This window comes from Cetorhinus maximus, chromosome 14 (assembly GCF_964194155.1).
Source record: "Cetorhinus maximus chromosome 14, sCetMax3.hap1.1, whole genome shotgun sequence".
Classification (NCBI taxonomy): Eukaryota; Metazoa; Chordata; class Chondrichthyes; order Lamniformes; family Cetorhinidae; genus Cetorhinus; species Cetorhinus maximus.
In genome coordinates, this window is record NC_135892.1 from 32990960 (window position 1) to 33008140 (window position 17181).

Below are 17181 nucleotides of genomic sequence, written 5' to 3' on the forward strand. Positions count from 1 at the left end.
AGAGTACAAGAGCAGTGAGATTATGATGAACTTATATAAGACACTGGTTAGACTTCAGCTATTGTGTATAGTTCTGGGCACCACACTATGGGAAGGATGTGAACATATTGGAGAGAGTGCAGAAGATGTTTATGAGAATGGTACCAGGGATGAGACACTTCAGCTATAATAAAAGATTGGAGAAGTTGGGACTGTTTTCCTTGGAGAGGAGAAGGCTGAGAGGAGACTTGATAGAAGTTTTAAAAATAATGAGGGGCCCGGACAGATGGATAGGGAGAAATTGTTCCCGCTCGTAAATGGATTGAGAACCAGAGGGCACAGTTTTAAAGTGTTTTGCAAAAGGAGCAAATGCGAGGTGAGAAAACTTTTTCACGCAGTGAGTAGTTAGGGTTTGGAATACACTGCCTGGAAGTGTGGTAGAGTTAGGTTCAATTGAGGCATTCAAGAGGGCATTGGATGATTATCTAAATGTGCAGGGTTACGGGGAAAAGGCAGGAGATTGGCACTAAGTTAAAATGCTCAGAGGCGGCGCAGACACGATGGGCCAAATGGCCTCCTTCTACACCGTAATAATTCTGTGATTCCTCACCTCTACCCAAACCGTTTCTATATCCTGGTTTCATGAACTTAGGCTATCCCTCTCTATTGTGTTAATGTCACCTTTAATTAACAGAGCCACCTTTTTCCTAACTTCCTATCCTTCCTATAAGTCATATACCCTTCCATGTTCAGATCCTAATTATGCCAAAGTGTGTATCTGTACAAATCGCCTGGCGGGTTAGGAGCTGATTTGTCTGCCCGCCGTTAACTGGCGGGTTCAGAGATCCGGGCACCATATTTAAAAGCCAGTCCAATACACAATCTCACTCTCCCCAGCCCACCAGAGATGCCTGGCAGCTGGAACAGGAAGGCCGAGAGCCTGAACAGGAAGGCAGCACCCCGCTTCATGCCCCAGGACCTCCAGGCCTTAATCAGAGGGGTGCAGGTGCACAGGCAAGTGCTCTATCCCAGGAATGGCTGCAGGAAGCACGGCAGCCTCACCTCTCCGGCCTGGGAGGCCATCGCAGAGCAGGTCAGTATGGCTAGCAACCGCACCTGAAACGCCACCCAGTGCAAGAAGAGGATGAATGATCTCATCCACTCCGCCAGGGTAAGTCATCCTTAAACTCCCTCCAATATCAAACTCTCTTCATGGCATCATGCACTCAAACAGCTACTCTCTTCAGGGATCTCACACAACCATTAGCAGGGAACCCATGTCAACACTCATTCTCTCACCGAGACTTTCACATCACCACCATCCCATCTATCATGTTGCCCACAATCCATCCTCTGGCACTTCTGAGGAGGGTTCATCACACACAGGGGACATGCATCTCATCCAACCTCTGCTCCGCCCCTTCTCATCACATGTCTTTCTTTCTTCTTCATACAGGCCAAGCTGGCGCACAACAGGTGCGTGAGAGCACAGACTGTGGGGGGAACGGCTGACATCCTCGCCTCACTGAGTTTGAGGAGGCTGCAGCCGGGCTAGCTGTGGAGGACAGGAATCGCTCCTGTGGGGAAGGGGAGATCAGTCTCTCCCAGCAACCTATTACGGATCACAGCTCCATCGCCTCATCAATTCCTGACATTCACAGTGAGTCACATGCAGTCTTATCCAGCTCATGCTCATTAACTGAAACTCTATTTTCCATTTTCTAGGCACCAGCAGATCAAGGCCCCCAAGCGAGTCCAGTACCAGTGTGGGCTCACAGACTTCAACTAAAGAGGAAACTCCAGAAGAACCGTCCACCATCTCAGAGACGCATACATCGGCAGACTAGTCCGTCCACGTTCTGTCTGATGTCATGGCTCCTATGTGCGAGCACCTCGAGGTCATCATGGGAAGGCTGGTGACTACAATGGAGACCTTGGTCCAGCAGAGCTTGTTGGATTTGCGCTCCGCCCTGCACTCCATGGCTACACACCCTGGTGGGCACCGTCAAGATGTCATTGGTACCTACATTGGCCATGACAACTGGATCCTCCCCCTTCCACTGCAAGTTCCTCTCCAGCCCTGAGCAGATGTCCGAACCCTGGCACCGGGCAAGCAACTGGACTCTTGCTCTTTGCTGCAGAGAACAATGTCAATCCTCCTCATTATACTGTCCCCTACTGCGACTACATTCCTGTTTGTTCCCCCGCTTGAACGGCTTCCTGCACCATAGTGCCATGGCCAACCTGCTCATTCATCTTGCAGACCTCGCTTTTGTCCACACAGGTCATGAGCACTTCAAAGCCGTTTGACATTTGCAAAACCTGAAGCACCTCCACTACTGTAGTCCCTATCCCTGCTTTGTTCACGGTCTCAACTTCCTGTCCCACACTGCTGACCAAAATAGGTGATGACCCTATTCTGAGGCGTAACTATCTTCTGGAACAAAATGTCCAGGTATTTCTCCCCCTCCCTTATGTTGCGCAGTGTCTGCAATTCGGCTACCAGATCAATAATGTCGATCGGGAGTTCCTCTAGCTGCTTACACTGTCTGCAGATGTGTTTGTCCTGGATTGCCTTGGCATTCAAAAGCCTCCACATTCCACAGCTGCAACATAACACCTGTCCTGCCATTGTTGCTTATGTTATTTAGTTAATTTACTTACTTTCTGAATTAACTTAGAGTAATTCCTGTGTATACTGCAATTTACTGTGCTTATTAAATGCTAGTACCACTGACAACTAAAGGTTACACATTTCTTAACTACACAGGTATGCATTTTAGGTGTTTATTTTAATTATTTTTTATTTACAGATCCTTTTTTATTTATAGATCTACCTTAAATCCCATATCCTAAGCTACCTATAAACACACAGTCCCTAACACTAAGCACTTACCTGCCAATCAACTTACTATCAATTTACAAAAGTATAGTTCCTATACTATTTTAAACCTTAGGAATGGAGTAAACCTTAAGCACTTACTAGATACTCACCATATACTCACCAAACATCCAGCTTCTTCTCCAACCAATCAAATTGGTTCTTTGCTGTGATGTTACTATTTGATTTCTCGTGCTGTTTTCAGACATCTGACTGCCTCTCCACTCGTGCTGTTTTCACACACCCAACTGCCTCTATCCCCTCGCGCTGTTTTCAATCTCCTGATTGTCTCTCCACTCGCACTGTTTTCAGACTCCCAGCCTCCTTTCCATGCGTGCTGTTATCCTAATCCCAAAGATATATTGAGATATATTGTTTACAGGCAAACAGACTAACAAACAGTGGTGAAAATATTATCCCTGCCCAACATCAGTGGCGGAGGTAATTATATAAGATTGTGGGTCTGAAGTTTTCTTCAGTGAATCTTCCAGCAGCCTACAGATACAGTCTATGATATGATGGAGTCACACCTCATTATGTCTCACCTGTTAAAAATTTGCCGCTGTATTGGCAATCCTGATCCAAGGTTGCAAGGAATGCAAAAAAGTGGTAATGGCAGCCAAGGTTCGCCGAGGAGGGATATCCAAATTAATATCCCAAACTCTTGGAACTCCATTGCTTGTTGGTCCAGTTTGAATTTTCTGAGCCTGGAGCTGGATATAGCACCGTAGCCTCACTGATGGATAAATCCTAAATCAGAATCTCTAGACTGTGTCAATAACTTGAGATCGATGCAATTTCATGGAACTTGGATTTTAATGTGGCCTCTAAGCCTTTATGGCTGCAACTTTCGAAGGCTAGGAATATGATTAGACACGAGTTAGTAGAAAATAAGCCCCCTTCAAAACTAACTTTTCAAACTTCCCACAGTCCATGCACCATCTGGAAGCAAAGTAAGTTTGAGATATATATATATATATATAAACTCAACAGCTTGACCACTGCTGCTGCCAAAGTGGCATGCCCACCTCTTACCAGCCATGATATCAAAGAGGGTGCACTCATCAAGAGGTGCCCACCTGCCTGAGTCCTCCAAGCTCCTTTGCACAGGCCTGAGAGGATTCTGCAAAGGTCCACACCATCTTTAATGCAGATAACTGACTAGAATGTTGCTGGCTTTGACATCACAGGTACTGCAACTGTGCATAGCTGGGAACTGCAGTGCACCTGCAATTGCAGTGTCAACAAGTGCAGCCAAAAGCAATTAACTTAATATATGGTGAGAACTGAGGCTCTGTGTGCTGGGTTACCATTATTTCAATAAGTAACTATTACATATATGAGCAAACCTTTTACTTGTTTTGGGAGAAGATGTCATTGCATCTCCTGTAAACCCCCACTGTTAAAACTGCCACTATGAACTTTGGATTGCATTCTAATGCCAAAAATTCTATTCAGTTTAATCCAACTCTCTAAAGGTCAAGTTAATTTAAGACTTGAATACTGCGCCTTATCTCAGGAGCTGTTTGTGACACTCCTCTGGCTCTGCCAAACAAAACATTGCCATCTGTTCAGCAATCACACTCTCACCATCAGCCTCCAAGCTCTATTTGTTTTGCTATTATTCTTATTCCGATTTTGTTTATACCATGATGGTCATTGTGTTTTTGCTCCTCATAAGTTGCAGCACTGCTGCCCTACATGTTATTCCTCCTTCCCACATTCAAAATGGACGGGATTTTTTGGATGGTGGGGTTTCCTGCCCTGCCACTTGAGGAGTCAGTGGGGAAGGCATGCCCGCCGATCACTGCAACTCCTCTGCCATTTTACACTCTGAGAAGTGTTAATAGGCTGGAGGTGGGACTTGCACCGCTCATTCGGGCGGAAGTCCTACTTCAGAGATCTGCCGGCCAATCCCAGGAGTGCCACTGGCAGCAGTGGCCAGAGGTGGGACTACTAGTAGATTCTAAATCCAGAGCTCAGAACCAGGTCAGTGAAGGGGATCTCGCAGTAAGAGGGGGAGATGTGGCCCAAAGGTGGTTGGGGGAGGGGGTTGAGGGTCTTGATGGAGAGGCCTGGGTGAGAGGAAGCACCCGAAGATCTTTGTGGTGGGACACTCGATGTGGAAAGGGGGTCCTTGAGGGAGACGTTTCCCATTTTATGCCCGAGGTTCAATTAGTGTGACATGCAGATAAACATTTATCTGTTTTATATAATGCCCCTTAACTTCTAGGGCCAGCCTCAGAATTGAGGTGGGGAGGGAAGCAGCTCTTAAGCAGCCAATAATTGGTCACTTAAGGGCCTCAATTAGGGTGAGGGGAGGTGAGCTACTATGGGCCTTGCTTACCCCACATAAAGTTGCATATAGTTTGGGGCAGGCGGGAGGACAGCGGGAATGCCACCTGGGGCATTTTACAGGTCTGCAAACCTGCCAAGGCGGGGGTGAAGCCATAAGATTCTGTCCATTGTTTCCTCTTCCCACTCAATTTTTCCCCTTGCATCACAAGACTGGAATTCTGTACCTCTACAAATGCAAGCCTTAAAATTCAAAGTTTAGCACAACCTGATCACATGTTCATGATTTGCTTTGATCTCTCTTTTATGCTTTTCAACCTTGGTAGTCCTTTGGGTTATGGACTTTGACCCTTCATCTACTTGTCAAAAATTGTCATGGCATCAGATACAAGGGACACATTTATCTGTTTAATATAATTTGTATATTTACGCTTTTGTTTAAAAAAGGTGTGTCAAGCATTTTTTAAAAGACATTGGACCACATTTTCCCTCGCGTTAACGAAACATTAATCAGGGCAATTCCTGACTTCATGTCATTCCTTCCCATTCGCAGGAGAGACGTGGGCGGGCTAGGTTTGGATTTTGCTCCCTTGGACTGGAGTGGGGTTGGGTTTGGGCCTGGGAGAGGTTTGGTGTGGTCCTGGGCCCAATAAAAGATGCGCAAAGGGCATCCTCCTAACTGATCTGCGAGGCAAAGACCCTGCAGTGACCATTGGAAGACAACTCTGACCTTTGCACTGTAAATACTCACTGTTGATGTCCTTGACGGCTGAAAGATTGTTACCCTGTGAAAGATGCTCATTAAGAGTACTCCCATAGTATGCTCACTAACTGTGGCTGTGTCCACTGTTGAACTCCAATAGTGCCAATCTACTCCTACCTTTGAACACTCTGCTGCACAAGTCTTTTGCTGTTCACCACGACAAGTCCTGGCATTTTAATAAACTCACGCAGCAGCTCTAAAAATGGACACAGCAGCACAGCTCAGCTGCTGCACGCCTCACTTGGAACTCAACCCTCTGCCAGTCACAACCCCCACCTGAATGCAAACTGCCTGGAGGAGGCAGCACACTGAGCACTCCCATGCTTGCATCCCAGCTACATCTCAAACCAATGCTCCTCGAATACCCCTTGAAGACGCTGGGCCCTAACAGCACTGACAATGTGGGACATGGCTTGCCACACTGCCACTTGTCGTTCAATGCTGAGGCTACCAAGCCTGTGCAAGGCGCACCCTTCCCTCATATATCACACAGTGCATCACCATCGCCACACTGACATTTGATCCCGCTATGCTAATGATGAAATGCATCATGAGAATCACATTGACCCATACATCTCTTCTACCCTTATCCCAGGATGGCTGATCTAGGCAGCAGCCAGGACTTCAGGAAGGCAGCAGCGCCCTGTTTCATAGTCTATGATTCTGGTGAGTGTGGTGTTTGAGGGCAAGTACATTCTCTTTCCTGCAGGCCACAAGTTTCCTCCAGTCACCATCAAAAGCACCTGGGTCCAGACCGTGGAGGTGGTAACCTCAGCTGGGGACCGTCAGTGAACCTGGGTCCACTGACCTTCTGCATTTCAGAGACCTTCTATGCTCACTGAGTCACCCTATCCCTCTTGCCCTTTTGAGAGAAGAGGGTGCAAATTGTAAAATTTCTGTTGTCAGAACATATGGGTGATGGCGAGCACCCCCCTCCCAAGTGCACAAGACAGTGGTGTTGCTGCGATTGTGCAGGTGGTGGCGAAGGCAGCCAGGGAGGCAGAGGGGGTTGAGTCTGGGTAATGGCACCTCAGGCAGCACTGGTGTTGGGTATTTCAAAGGTCTGATTGTGTACTGTCAGTGAACTGAGTACTGGGATAGCTTTAGAGGAAGGCAATTAAGAATGAGGATGTTGAGCATGACTTCAACTCATGATTGCCTCAGGAGTCTCATTTGAGACTCAGTACTTGGGCCTGCAACAGCAGAGCTGTGGCCATCTGGCTGAATTCCCTGAAGCATGCACTGTGTATGGAGGAGTCTGTGGTGATCATGACATTGACCATGTCTCGGGTTGGCGAAAGCAAGAGCTCCAGCCACGAGAAAGTGGCCAACCTCATGATGAACACATAACGGCAGCACCTAGAATGCATGCAAGGCCAGCAAGGTCTCTTGCATAGTTTGCATGGCTCTATGGCAGTGGGGGAGGAGCTAAGGGCCTGAATAGGACAATCTTGTGGGTGGCAGATTGGTGGCGCAAGGGGATGGCAGCTGCACCCCAGCAGCTTCCCCTTTCCAGCTAGCGGGACACCATACCAAAAGCTAGGGAATCCGAAGAGGAGGATGAGGGATCCCTGCACTTTGAGGGAATCTCACCATCTTCAGCCCTTCAGCTTGATAGCTGTTATATATGTTAGCTGAGACCAAGTGAGGACAGTAGGTATTCTGTAAGGGTTAACCTTTCTTAAAAAGAGACCTCTGTGCATTGGTGGAGTGGCAGACAGATCCAGGGAACTAGAAGCAATTTTGTCTTTTCAGAGAGACAGAACGTGCATTAATAGCATCTTTCACAATCTCAGGATGTTCCAGAGCAGTTTAGTCAATGAATTACTTTTGTGATGTGCAATTATTGTCGTAACGTAGGAAACATGGCAACCAATTTGCGCACAATCTCCCACAAACTATAAAGTGATAATGACCAGATAAACTCTTCGTTTTTTTCTTGATTTATAATTGAGGGATAAATGATGGCTAGCACACAGAGAAAGATCCCCTTCTCTTAATCCCATGGTATCTTTCATGGCCACTTGAGAGGCAAGCGCGCTTCTGTTTAACGCCTCATCTGAAAAACAGCACCTCAGCAGTATTTCACTGAAATGTTGGCCTACGTTTTGTGCTCTTCATAGAGTGGGACTGGAACCCACAAAGTTCTGGAGTCAACTGTCAAGGACAAAGGTAGTGAAGCATTCAGAGAGATCTAAACTAATTAGTAAAAGACAGCACCAAATCATAAAAGGGAAGTCATGCCAGAAGAATTCAGGAGAATCTTATGAAGGAACAATTATTTAGATAATTGTGAAATGTATAATATACTAGGGTTTTAGTAAGGCTTTTGATAAGATACCTGAAACAACTCATGAAAATTAAAAGACATGGTGTTGGCAGCATTGTAGTGAGTTGAAATGGGGCTGAGCAATAAGAGATGGAGGATTTAGTTAGTGGGAAATAGAGTTACACACATGACTTTGCATTGATACCAATATCCTTCAATGAATCCATAAGTGATGTGGTAGAAAGTTCACTTTAAAGTTTGTGATGCACCAAAAAAGAAACAAGAATGGTTAATACACTGGAAAATTGGGACAAGCTGCTGAAGAATTTAGACTATCTGGACAAAGCACAAGGACTTTACAGGTGGTGGGGGTATTGGAAACAGGCAGGTATCACCTAATTAATAGGAGATACTGAAGGAATCTGGGAGGTACAATAGGCAGTTTTTGCCAGGGATGAAGTCAATGCTGGCTGCCTTTTATCAGATGTTGGATTGCATAAAGAAGAACAAGACTCCAGAGGATCTAATCCTGCCATTAAGTAAAGCATTAGTCGATTGTCACAAATAAAATCAGAAACCCACAATCCCTGACACAAGCTAAATTTTTTTTTTTGAAAAATCATTATCCAAATATGCCCCACCATCCAAGGAGAAAAAAAATGAAATGCAGCTCATGAAATCTAATCCCTGTATGTGTGCTGCACCTCTGCAGTCTCTTTGCCTTCAATCAAGAATGGAGAAGGTTAAGAGGCAACCTGATGGGGGCTTTTAAAATTCTGAAGGGTTTTTATAGGTTGGATAAGATGGTTACTAAGAAACCCAGTAAATAATTTGGAAGAAATTTCTTTATTGAAGAATGGTGAGCATGTGAAATGTGTTACTGCGTGGAGTAGTTGAGGCAAATAGCATAGATAAATTTAAGGGGAAGCTAAATAAGTACGAGGGAGAGGGATAGAAAGATATGCAGATAGGGTGAGAGGCAACACATTTGGAGGATAAATACTGGCATCGATCTGTTGGGCTGATTGCTTGTTTCTATACTGTAAATTTTATTTGTGTAATCTGATCACAAGTGTGCCTTTTGAGGGGGGAGAACAATCTCTAACCAGGGGAGAGACCATGATCATGGTTCTGCCAGGGCAAGGTCGTGAAGCCAATGCTATAACCAATCGAACCCCATACCATGGGGTATCAAACACCGTCCGAGTCACGGTGAAGGACAGCGAAGGAGGAGCACCTATGGATCGGGCCTTCTTCGCCAGGAGGATCTTGTTAAAGGTGTGTGGTTTTGAAGCTCCGGAGATCTACACCCTGCAGGACTTCCCCAGCGCTGGATGTTTCGACGTGACGTTCAAGCGAGTGGCAGACTGCATCAAGCTCCTGAAGGAAATTATGATGTGTGGTGACCTTCAGTGCTACTGGCAATGCATGCCTCTGGACTGATCTTGGCTGAGGTCTTCGCTGAGAAGGACACACAGTTTAGATATGACCTCTGGAGAGATAGAGTCTCATCCTGCATTGTCGTTCACTCATCTGAAGGTAGGTGAGCCTCTTTCTGTAGACCCTGTGTTCTGGGTACTCCCTGAGTCACTGACATCTCATTCTTGCAGACAAATGGTGTTGAGCTTCCTCCTGCGTAAGGATCCGACCTTGTGACGCACAATGTTCATGCTGCTGCTGTTTGTTGAACATCTATTAATCATAGGTGCCCTGGAGCAGCTCCCATAATCAAAACACACCAACAGGGTTCTGAACACTGTTGCAGACCCTCTGGCAGTTCTAATGGCTGTTGCTGGCAGATCTGCAGCTGCACTGGGTGTGTTCACAAATGAATCTTCGACAGATTTTTAAAAGTTGAAGAAAACACCTTACAAGAAGTGGCTGCTGAACCCTCATGAGGTGTTCCCAACTCTCTCAACCTGGTGGAGACCCCACAAGCTTCAGAAATGCGCACAACCCAACAAAAATTTAGCGGAAGATGAAAAACAAATTTCCCTCTGCATTTTTAAAGGCGACCCTGGCCTCTCAGGACTTGCGTGCAGGTTTGTGACCTAAACATTTCCCTGCTTAGGGGAAGATGGTGTACAGTGGACATGGAGGAGGAGTTTTGAAATTCAGGCCCAGTGAAGCTTATTTCATTATCTCCCAAATCTATTCCCCTTGTGGGAAACAAAAATCCTGCCCCTGGGATTTTACCAGCCTGAGGATGACAAGCTAACTAAAAATGTTGGGTGGTTGATGGGGTCCAACCCCCACTGCAGTTATGCTGCTGTAAAAGTTTCCAAGTGGTGGGAACAGCAGTGGCTCAACTGCCCATCAACCAGAGGCAGGCAACCAAATTGAATAATCAATTTTCCTGGGCTGTTGGCATTTTGCTGATGGCAGAGCAGCCCCATACCACATGGGACCCCTCCCAGGAGGGGGCAGATGGAGCCAGAAACTACATGGCCCAAGGAGGCAGGGGGCGATCACACCTGCTACCACTAGGGAAGATTCTCCTCTGATCACTGTGGCCTGCCTGCTTGGCCCCAGCATAAAATAAACATCTCTCTGCTACCCCTACAAGGGCACAAAATGGAGGAGCCCTCATTCTTCCCTTGCTGCCACAACCACAGCGATGCTGCTGAGGCTGCAGACCCTCTGATTGGGTCAGCAATGTGGAAGGCTGCCCAGCTCCCTTAATTGACTGCCTCCCCCATCTACCAGCTCTTGATTGCTTAATACCGGCAAGATCACAGGAGAAAAATCAGCCTCCCACTCAAGCATGCTGGCCATCTGAGAAACTCCCTGATATCAGCACAACACCCCCCACCCCTGCCAGGTATATCTCACCTCATTTCCACAAATTACTTCCAAATTTTCCCCTCTTCAAGAGCTGGCTGTGTCCTCTAGATATAGTTTCTGGACAAGGTGAAATAGCTGGTCATGGTCTATAATTACCTAACTGCTTAAGAATAAAATAAAACTATGTACTATTTTTTACTGGCAAATCTATTCACCAATGTAAGGGATTTGTTCACCTGATTGAAATATATATTCCATCTTATGCAGATAGCACTCATGGTAGGTGTGCATATGCCACTTGTTTTGTACCAGAAGGCAGCTCTTTGCCTATAAGGAGGCAATGGTTTTACGTAGTTTGATTTTGTTGAAATGCTGGAAGTGTATTGCTGACTATCAGAATGCATTTTGTGTTCTAGAAAGTGTGAAGACTTACCCCAGGGTCATTGTTCATACAACAAATTCCATTGTTTGGGCAATATTCATGCAATATTTTCAAGGAGGTGGGGAAGATTCATTGTAAAAGTAATTCAAGTGTTTTTTCCATTCCCAGTGTCTGTGCATGTGTGTGAATGTATATAATGTGTCAGTGAGGCCATAGCTGCAAGTAAGACAAAATGATAGCACGGACACAGATGGACGTACATGTCCTGCCGACATGACTTTGTTTAATCAAGCCAACTGTCATTGTTAACAATAAATTTGAACACAATCATCTGATTCAGTGGTTCTCAGCTTAGGCTGGGTACCACTAAGAACTCTCAGTCATTCAAGTTATAAAGGTACTGGCAAGACTGTTTAAAAAAAAATTCTTCACTTAAGTTTCTCTTGTTCTTCCCACTTTTGTGTCTCCCCATTTTCATCCCTGTCCTTTCTCATCACTTATTTCACACTTTTTTTGTCTTTCTTTTATTTCCCATATTATTGGACCTCCAGTATGGGGAGATTGGTAAGCTTCATGGGGAGATAATGGAACCTTACCAGGTTTCTCAACCAGCCAGCAAGTGGAGATTTAAAAGCTTCCCAGGTGGGTTGGTGAGTAAGTTTATTGCTCATATTTCAGAATTGATTGCACCTGTATCATAAATGCATTACTCATTCAAGCATAAAGACAAATAACATACTTATTTTTAAATAGGAGCCCACTCTAAGGAGGCAATATTATTACATAGACACATTAATGTTCTAGTATTTTTTTCAAATATTGAGAATGTAATTATATTGAATTTTCTTTCATCTGCTTTTTCCTCGTCATCCTTAGTGGAGGAGACAATGAGCTACTCTCAGGTCCTCTGCCAACAGTTTTTTTAAAAAACAACTGTTGGAAGCTGTTCAGTCAAAGTTTGAGGTAACTCCCAGTCAGATTTTTTTTCCTTTTTGTGTCGGTAATTTGCTGTTCTCTGTTCAGACAACTCCCCAAAGTCATTTGGCTATCATCGAGAATACCCTAAGCACAATGAGAAAGAGAGAAGATGCAGGTGAAGACCAACACCTTACCAGTCCTTGGTACAATGTATGACGGCTCTACTGTAGACCAAAAATACCCATCTCCCTCAGTATTATATTATAATATTTGCATTTATAAATTGCCTGGTAAAATGTTTTAAACCAATCAAACCTTTGAAGTGCAGTGTTTTTATGCAGGCAAGTCAACGATCAGTTAACTTGGTTCTTTTGATGCCACTGATTTCTGACGTGCACATCATCATTCTCTACTCTTCTCAAAAATAAAAATCTTCAAAACACACCTGAAAAGGCAGATGGACTGTTAATGACATTAATTTAAACGGAGCTGCACCAGCATGGGACAAAGAATATGATGGATTCAGCATTCCTCCAAAATGATCCTTTTCCAGAATAGCTTCACCTCCATCTCCCAAAAAGTCCTACAAGTCTTCCATTAGATTTTTAATTTCAGGTCTGTTTTTATGTAGACAATCACCTTGACACAAAAGGAGAAAAGTGAATTTTAATAGAAATAAAGCTCATCTTTAACCACAGTTATTTAGACCGAAGGATAATCAAACACCTGTTGCAATCATGAAATAAAGAAAAAGTCCAAAGTGCTGAATTAAATATACAGGCTTTAATTTTTTAAAACTTGGAATTGCACTTCCAATCAGACAGTGTATTATAGATTTTTAAAACCAGAGTGTAAGATGTGCAACATATTCATAAATAATTCCTCAAGATAAGGCAGCACCATGGCTTGGAGAACAAGGGACACTTATGTCATTTTAAAACTGGCTGTCATAATGACTAATCTCAACACACTGGTAGATAACTTTTCAGTATAACACTGTTAGAGGAACAAAACCAGGCAGGACAGTGCCAACCTAGCTAATCTGACCACAATTTCAAATCCAGAATCACCACTACAACTAGGAAATAGGTTTTTTTTTAAAAAAGTCCTCAAAATCAACTATCTTGTTCTAAAATTTCAAATTCAAAAGGAATTCCAGAATGTATGGGGCAAAAGAACATTTCGGTATACTTTTTTTTTAGGTAGAGACTAAAGTGTCCTTGCAGAATCAAAATGATTCACATTGAATGCCTGAAATAAAAAGGTAAATTATGAATCAATTTATGTAGAAAATAATTTTCATGGCTTCTGAATGAGGTTAGATCAGATTAACAGATCTGCTATTTATTCCTGCATTTGTGTTTTAAAGTGGTACTGTTATGTCTACTCTAGAGGGAGAAGAATGGATCAATGTGTTGTGATGACATCAACCCATGGCACCATTTTCCATGTACAAATTAAGAGGACTTTTTTTAAAAATAAACTTCCCCCTTAATGGAACTAATCTATTGAGGCAAACCTTGACACAGTGCCTCTGTTCCTCTTTTCTCACTATAGGGGAGAAATGATGGATTAGTTCTATATACATCAAGTAAAACCCATAATAAAATCTTGAATTTCTTCAAAAAATATACAAGTTATGATTACAGTGTCTTTCAGTGGTCAGTAGCATACAAGACTAGAGTCAGAGCCTTGGAGGGTGCAACCTAGGGCAGTGCTTCATTCAGCCAGCAGAAATGCAGTGCAATAAAATCACAGGCAGCAACGGGACGCTCCCATCAGTTAGAGGGCCATCATGCTGATGTCATCTGCACCGGATGAATGACTATGCTCTCTACAAAAAGACAGAGGAATAAGTATGATTATAACATCAAAAAGAGTGGTGATTTCGGAAAAACACATTATTCCCTTTTTGTAGGACTCTAAGTGGTTAATGAAGAAAAAGATAAATGCTGGAAATTAGATCCAAAAATTGAAAATGCACTGCAGGCACATCAATATCTGAAGCAGAAACACAAGTTAACTGGTTCACCAATGAGCAGTCACATCTAAATCACTAATCTACTCTTTTCAGATGATGATAAATCTGACATTTCTAACATCTTTTTCAATGAAACAGTACCTTTTATTTAAAAAAGAGACATTCTGATATAGTATTGACTTTCAATTACTTACATTTCCATTGAAAAAAGGATGTTTTATGTCCAAAACTTCAGTGATTCTGATCCATGGACTATAAAATAATTCTTGACTATTCTGAGTGGGATTTTATAATCTATGTACAATGCTGAAAATTTCAGGCAGCTTCCAACAGAATGGTGACTTCGAGCATCAGTCTCTCTTTCAGCAACAATGCAAAGAAAGTCTTCCATTGGACTAATCAGGGCAGATTCATGCATGCATCACCGTTAAAACACACTACTGGATTCATAATTGCAAACAGAAGCACAAATGGAAACAAATAAAATGTTAGAATAAATCTAAGTTGCACACTGTTTGGAGAAAAAAAACTTGCAGATATATTATAAGCTCCCAAATGGCCCTTGGAATAAAGAATTCATCTGGTGTTGCAAATCAGGAAGTTCCAGGTTTTGTTCTTGGTCAGGACGGAGGAGAGAATGGGGCAGTGTGGGGGAGGTGGGGAGGTGGGGGAGAGAAAATTAGTCAAGATTTATTTTCTTGATTGCTATACATAGATCCCTGCTTAAAAATATGCACAAGCATAAAGGGTGAGAACACCCTGGGCCCTCCACAGCCCGATATTTTAGCAACACTAAATCTAGGCTAAATGATGATGAAGAACGGCCATTTATGTGAGGCTCAAGAGAGTTGGTGACAGACCCTAAAACAAGAGTTAGTATTTTGGGAGAGAAGGGGGCACAAAATTAATAATTCACGTACATGGCCTGAATCTTTTATCAATGTTGCAAATATGCAATCACCAGATACTTTTCTCAACAGTGAAACCTTCTCTTGAATAAAACAAAACTTAATATAGGTGCCCACAGTACATTATTTCACAACATGATATGATGTATGTTTGCAGCAATGGGTTTTCCAGATAAGAGAGACATTGAAGCTTTTCGTCTTTCATCATCAGGATACCCCACAAGAATACCATAAGGGGAAAACAACAATTAATACTGGAGAGTGCTGATTGGTTAGCAAGTGGACTCTGATTGGTAGAGGGGTTGCCATGGAGAATGCACCAGTAGTGATGACTGACAGTTAACTGCCAAGCATTGTTTGAAATTTAAACCAGGCAGCTTGACTCTGATTGGTCAAGGCATTGCCCTAACCAATGAATGAGTCAGCGAATGGCTGTCACTTATTTTGTTTAGCTGAAACAGGCAGAGTGTGTGTACATGTTCTTTCTGTCTGCAAAGAACGGGACCCTGTCTCTTAATATATGTAGCTTCCAGTACACGCAAATGCACCACATTTCAGGCCTGACTGACAATCTTAAATTGGTTGTCAGTATAATTCTTAGCACACTGAGGATTATTTAGCAAATGTTGTTGTCCAGTCGTGGAATCACATCTAATTTTGGACACTTTTGAGTTTTGCAAGCATGGGCTGGTTGGGTACAGTCTGTACCTTGCCCGTTGCAAATAGCGGCTAGGACATGCCATTTGATAACATCCGCCAGTCTTTGAGACATACAGCCTACATACATAGCATCACACTGGCACTGAAATTCATATAATACATTACTCATTTGTGTGATAGGCAGAATGGCTTTTTGGCTTGACGGCAGCATCCTGAGAGTGGCGAATACCACTCGTGTTGCTACTGCATAGTAGGTGTGAAACAGCTGGATTCACCTGTTGCTCAAAGTTTTGATATACCTTGTCCTTCCAGGGTAATCCGAGGTAGACTGGGCACTTTTACCCTGACAACCAATTTAAGATGGTCAATCGGCTCGCGGTGCGGTGCCTTTGCATGTACTGGAAGCTGTATATATTAATATACAGGGCCCCTGTTCTTTGCAGACAGAAAGAACATGTACACACATTGCACCTGTTTCAGTTAAACAAAATAAGTGACAGCCATTTGCTGACTCAGTCATCACCAGCCAGAGTCAAGGTGCCTGGTTTAAATTTCAAACAATACTTTGGCAGTTAACTGTCAGTCATCTTCAGTGATGCATTCTTCATGGCAACACCTCTACCCGAGTCCACTTGCCAACCAATCAACACTCTCTTCACATACAGCATAAATTGTTGTTTTCCCCTTATACTGGTATTCTTGCGAAGTGTCCTGATGAGTGTAAGACGCAATACTCAAGTTCTGTACTACCAAACAACTATTTTCCAGATAAGAAAATCAAAGTATTACAGCATAGAAGGAGGCCATCAGCCATTTGTGCCTGTATAAGAGCTAGTCCCATTCCCTCAGGTCTTCTCCATACCCCTGTAAATGTTGCAAGTATCCACCTCCCTTTTTAAAAGTTACTAATGAATCTGTTTCCACCAGGTTTCAATCAGTTCATTCCAGAGACTAACAACTTGATGTGTAAAACCATTTATCCTCATCTCCACTCTGGATCTTCTGCCAAGCAATTAGAATGATTTTAGTAGCCTCTGCCCTCAATCTCTGAAACTATACGAAATTGCGGGGAGGTGGAAATCAATCCTGACTTTTGCCTCTCGTAGTTCTACTTTGATAATCTAGTGACAGGGAGATGTGTTTTAACTTTTGTGTCGTGTTATTTGTAGTACTGGTTTAAAAGGATGTTACATCCATAATTATTAAAGAACACAGTTCACATTGATTATTAAACTAGCAGCAAATTTGATGTAGGTTTAGCCATCTTTCCTCTTTATGAATAGAAACATTGATCCACCTTTTTCTCTGGATATATTGTTAAACATGGCAATGGAAATAGACTAATTTTAAGGAAAGCAGTT

General features: G+C 43.4%; 1 protein-coding gene across 3 annotated transcripts in view; it reads right to left on the minus strand.

Moving 5' to 3' along the window:
• Nucleotides 1–11606: 11606 nt before the first annotated feature.
• LOC144689579 (filamin-A-interacting protein 1-like) overlaps nt 11607–17181 on the minus strand; it is a 448849-nt gene continuing 443274 nt past the window's right edge. For 2 of the 3 annotated variants that reach the window (XM_078556769.1, XM_078556767.1), the window contains exon 9: nt 12924–14105. In XM_078556769.1, the coding sequence (XP_078412895.1) occupies nt 14065–14105 (41 nt within the window). In that variant the 3' untranslated portion in view covers nt 12924–14064. The other variant, XM_078556768.1, reaches the window with a different exon arrangement.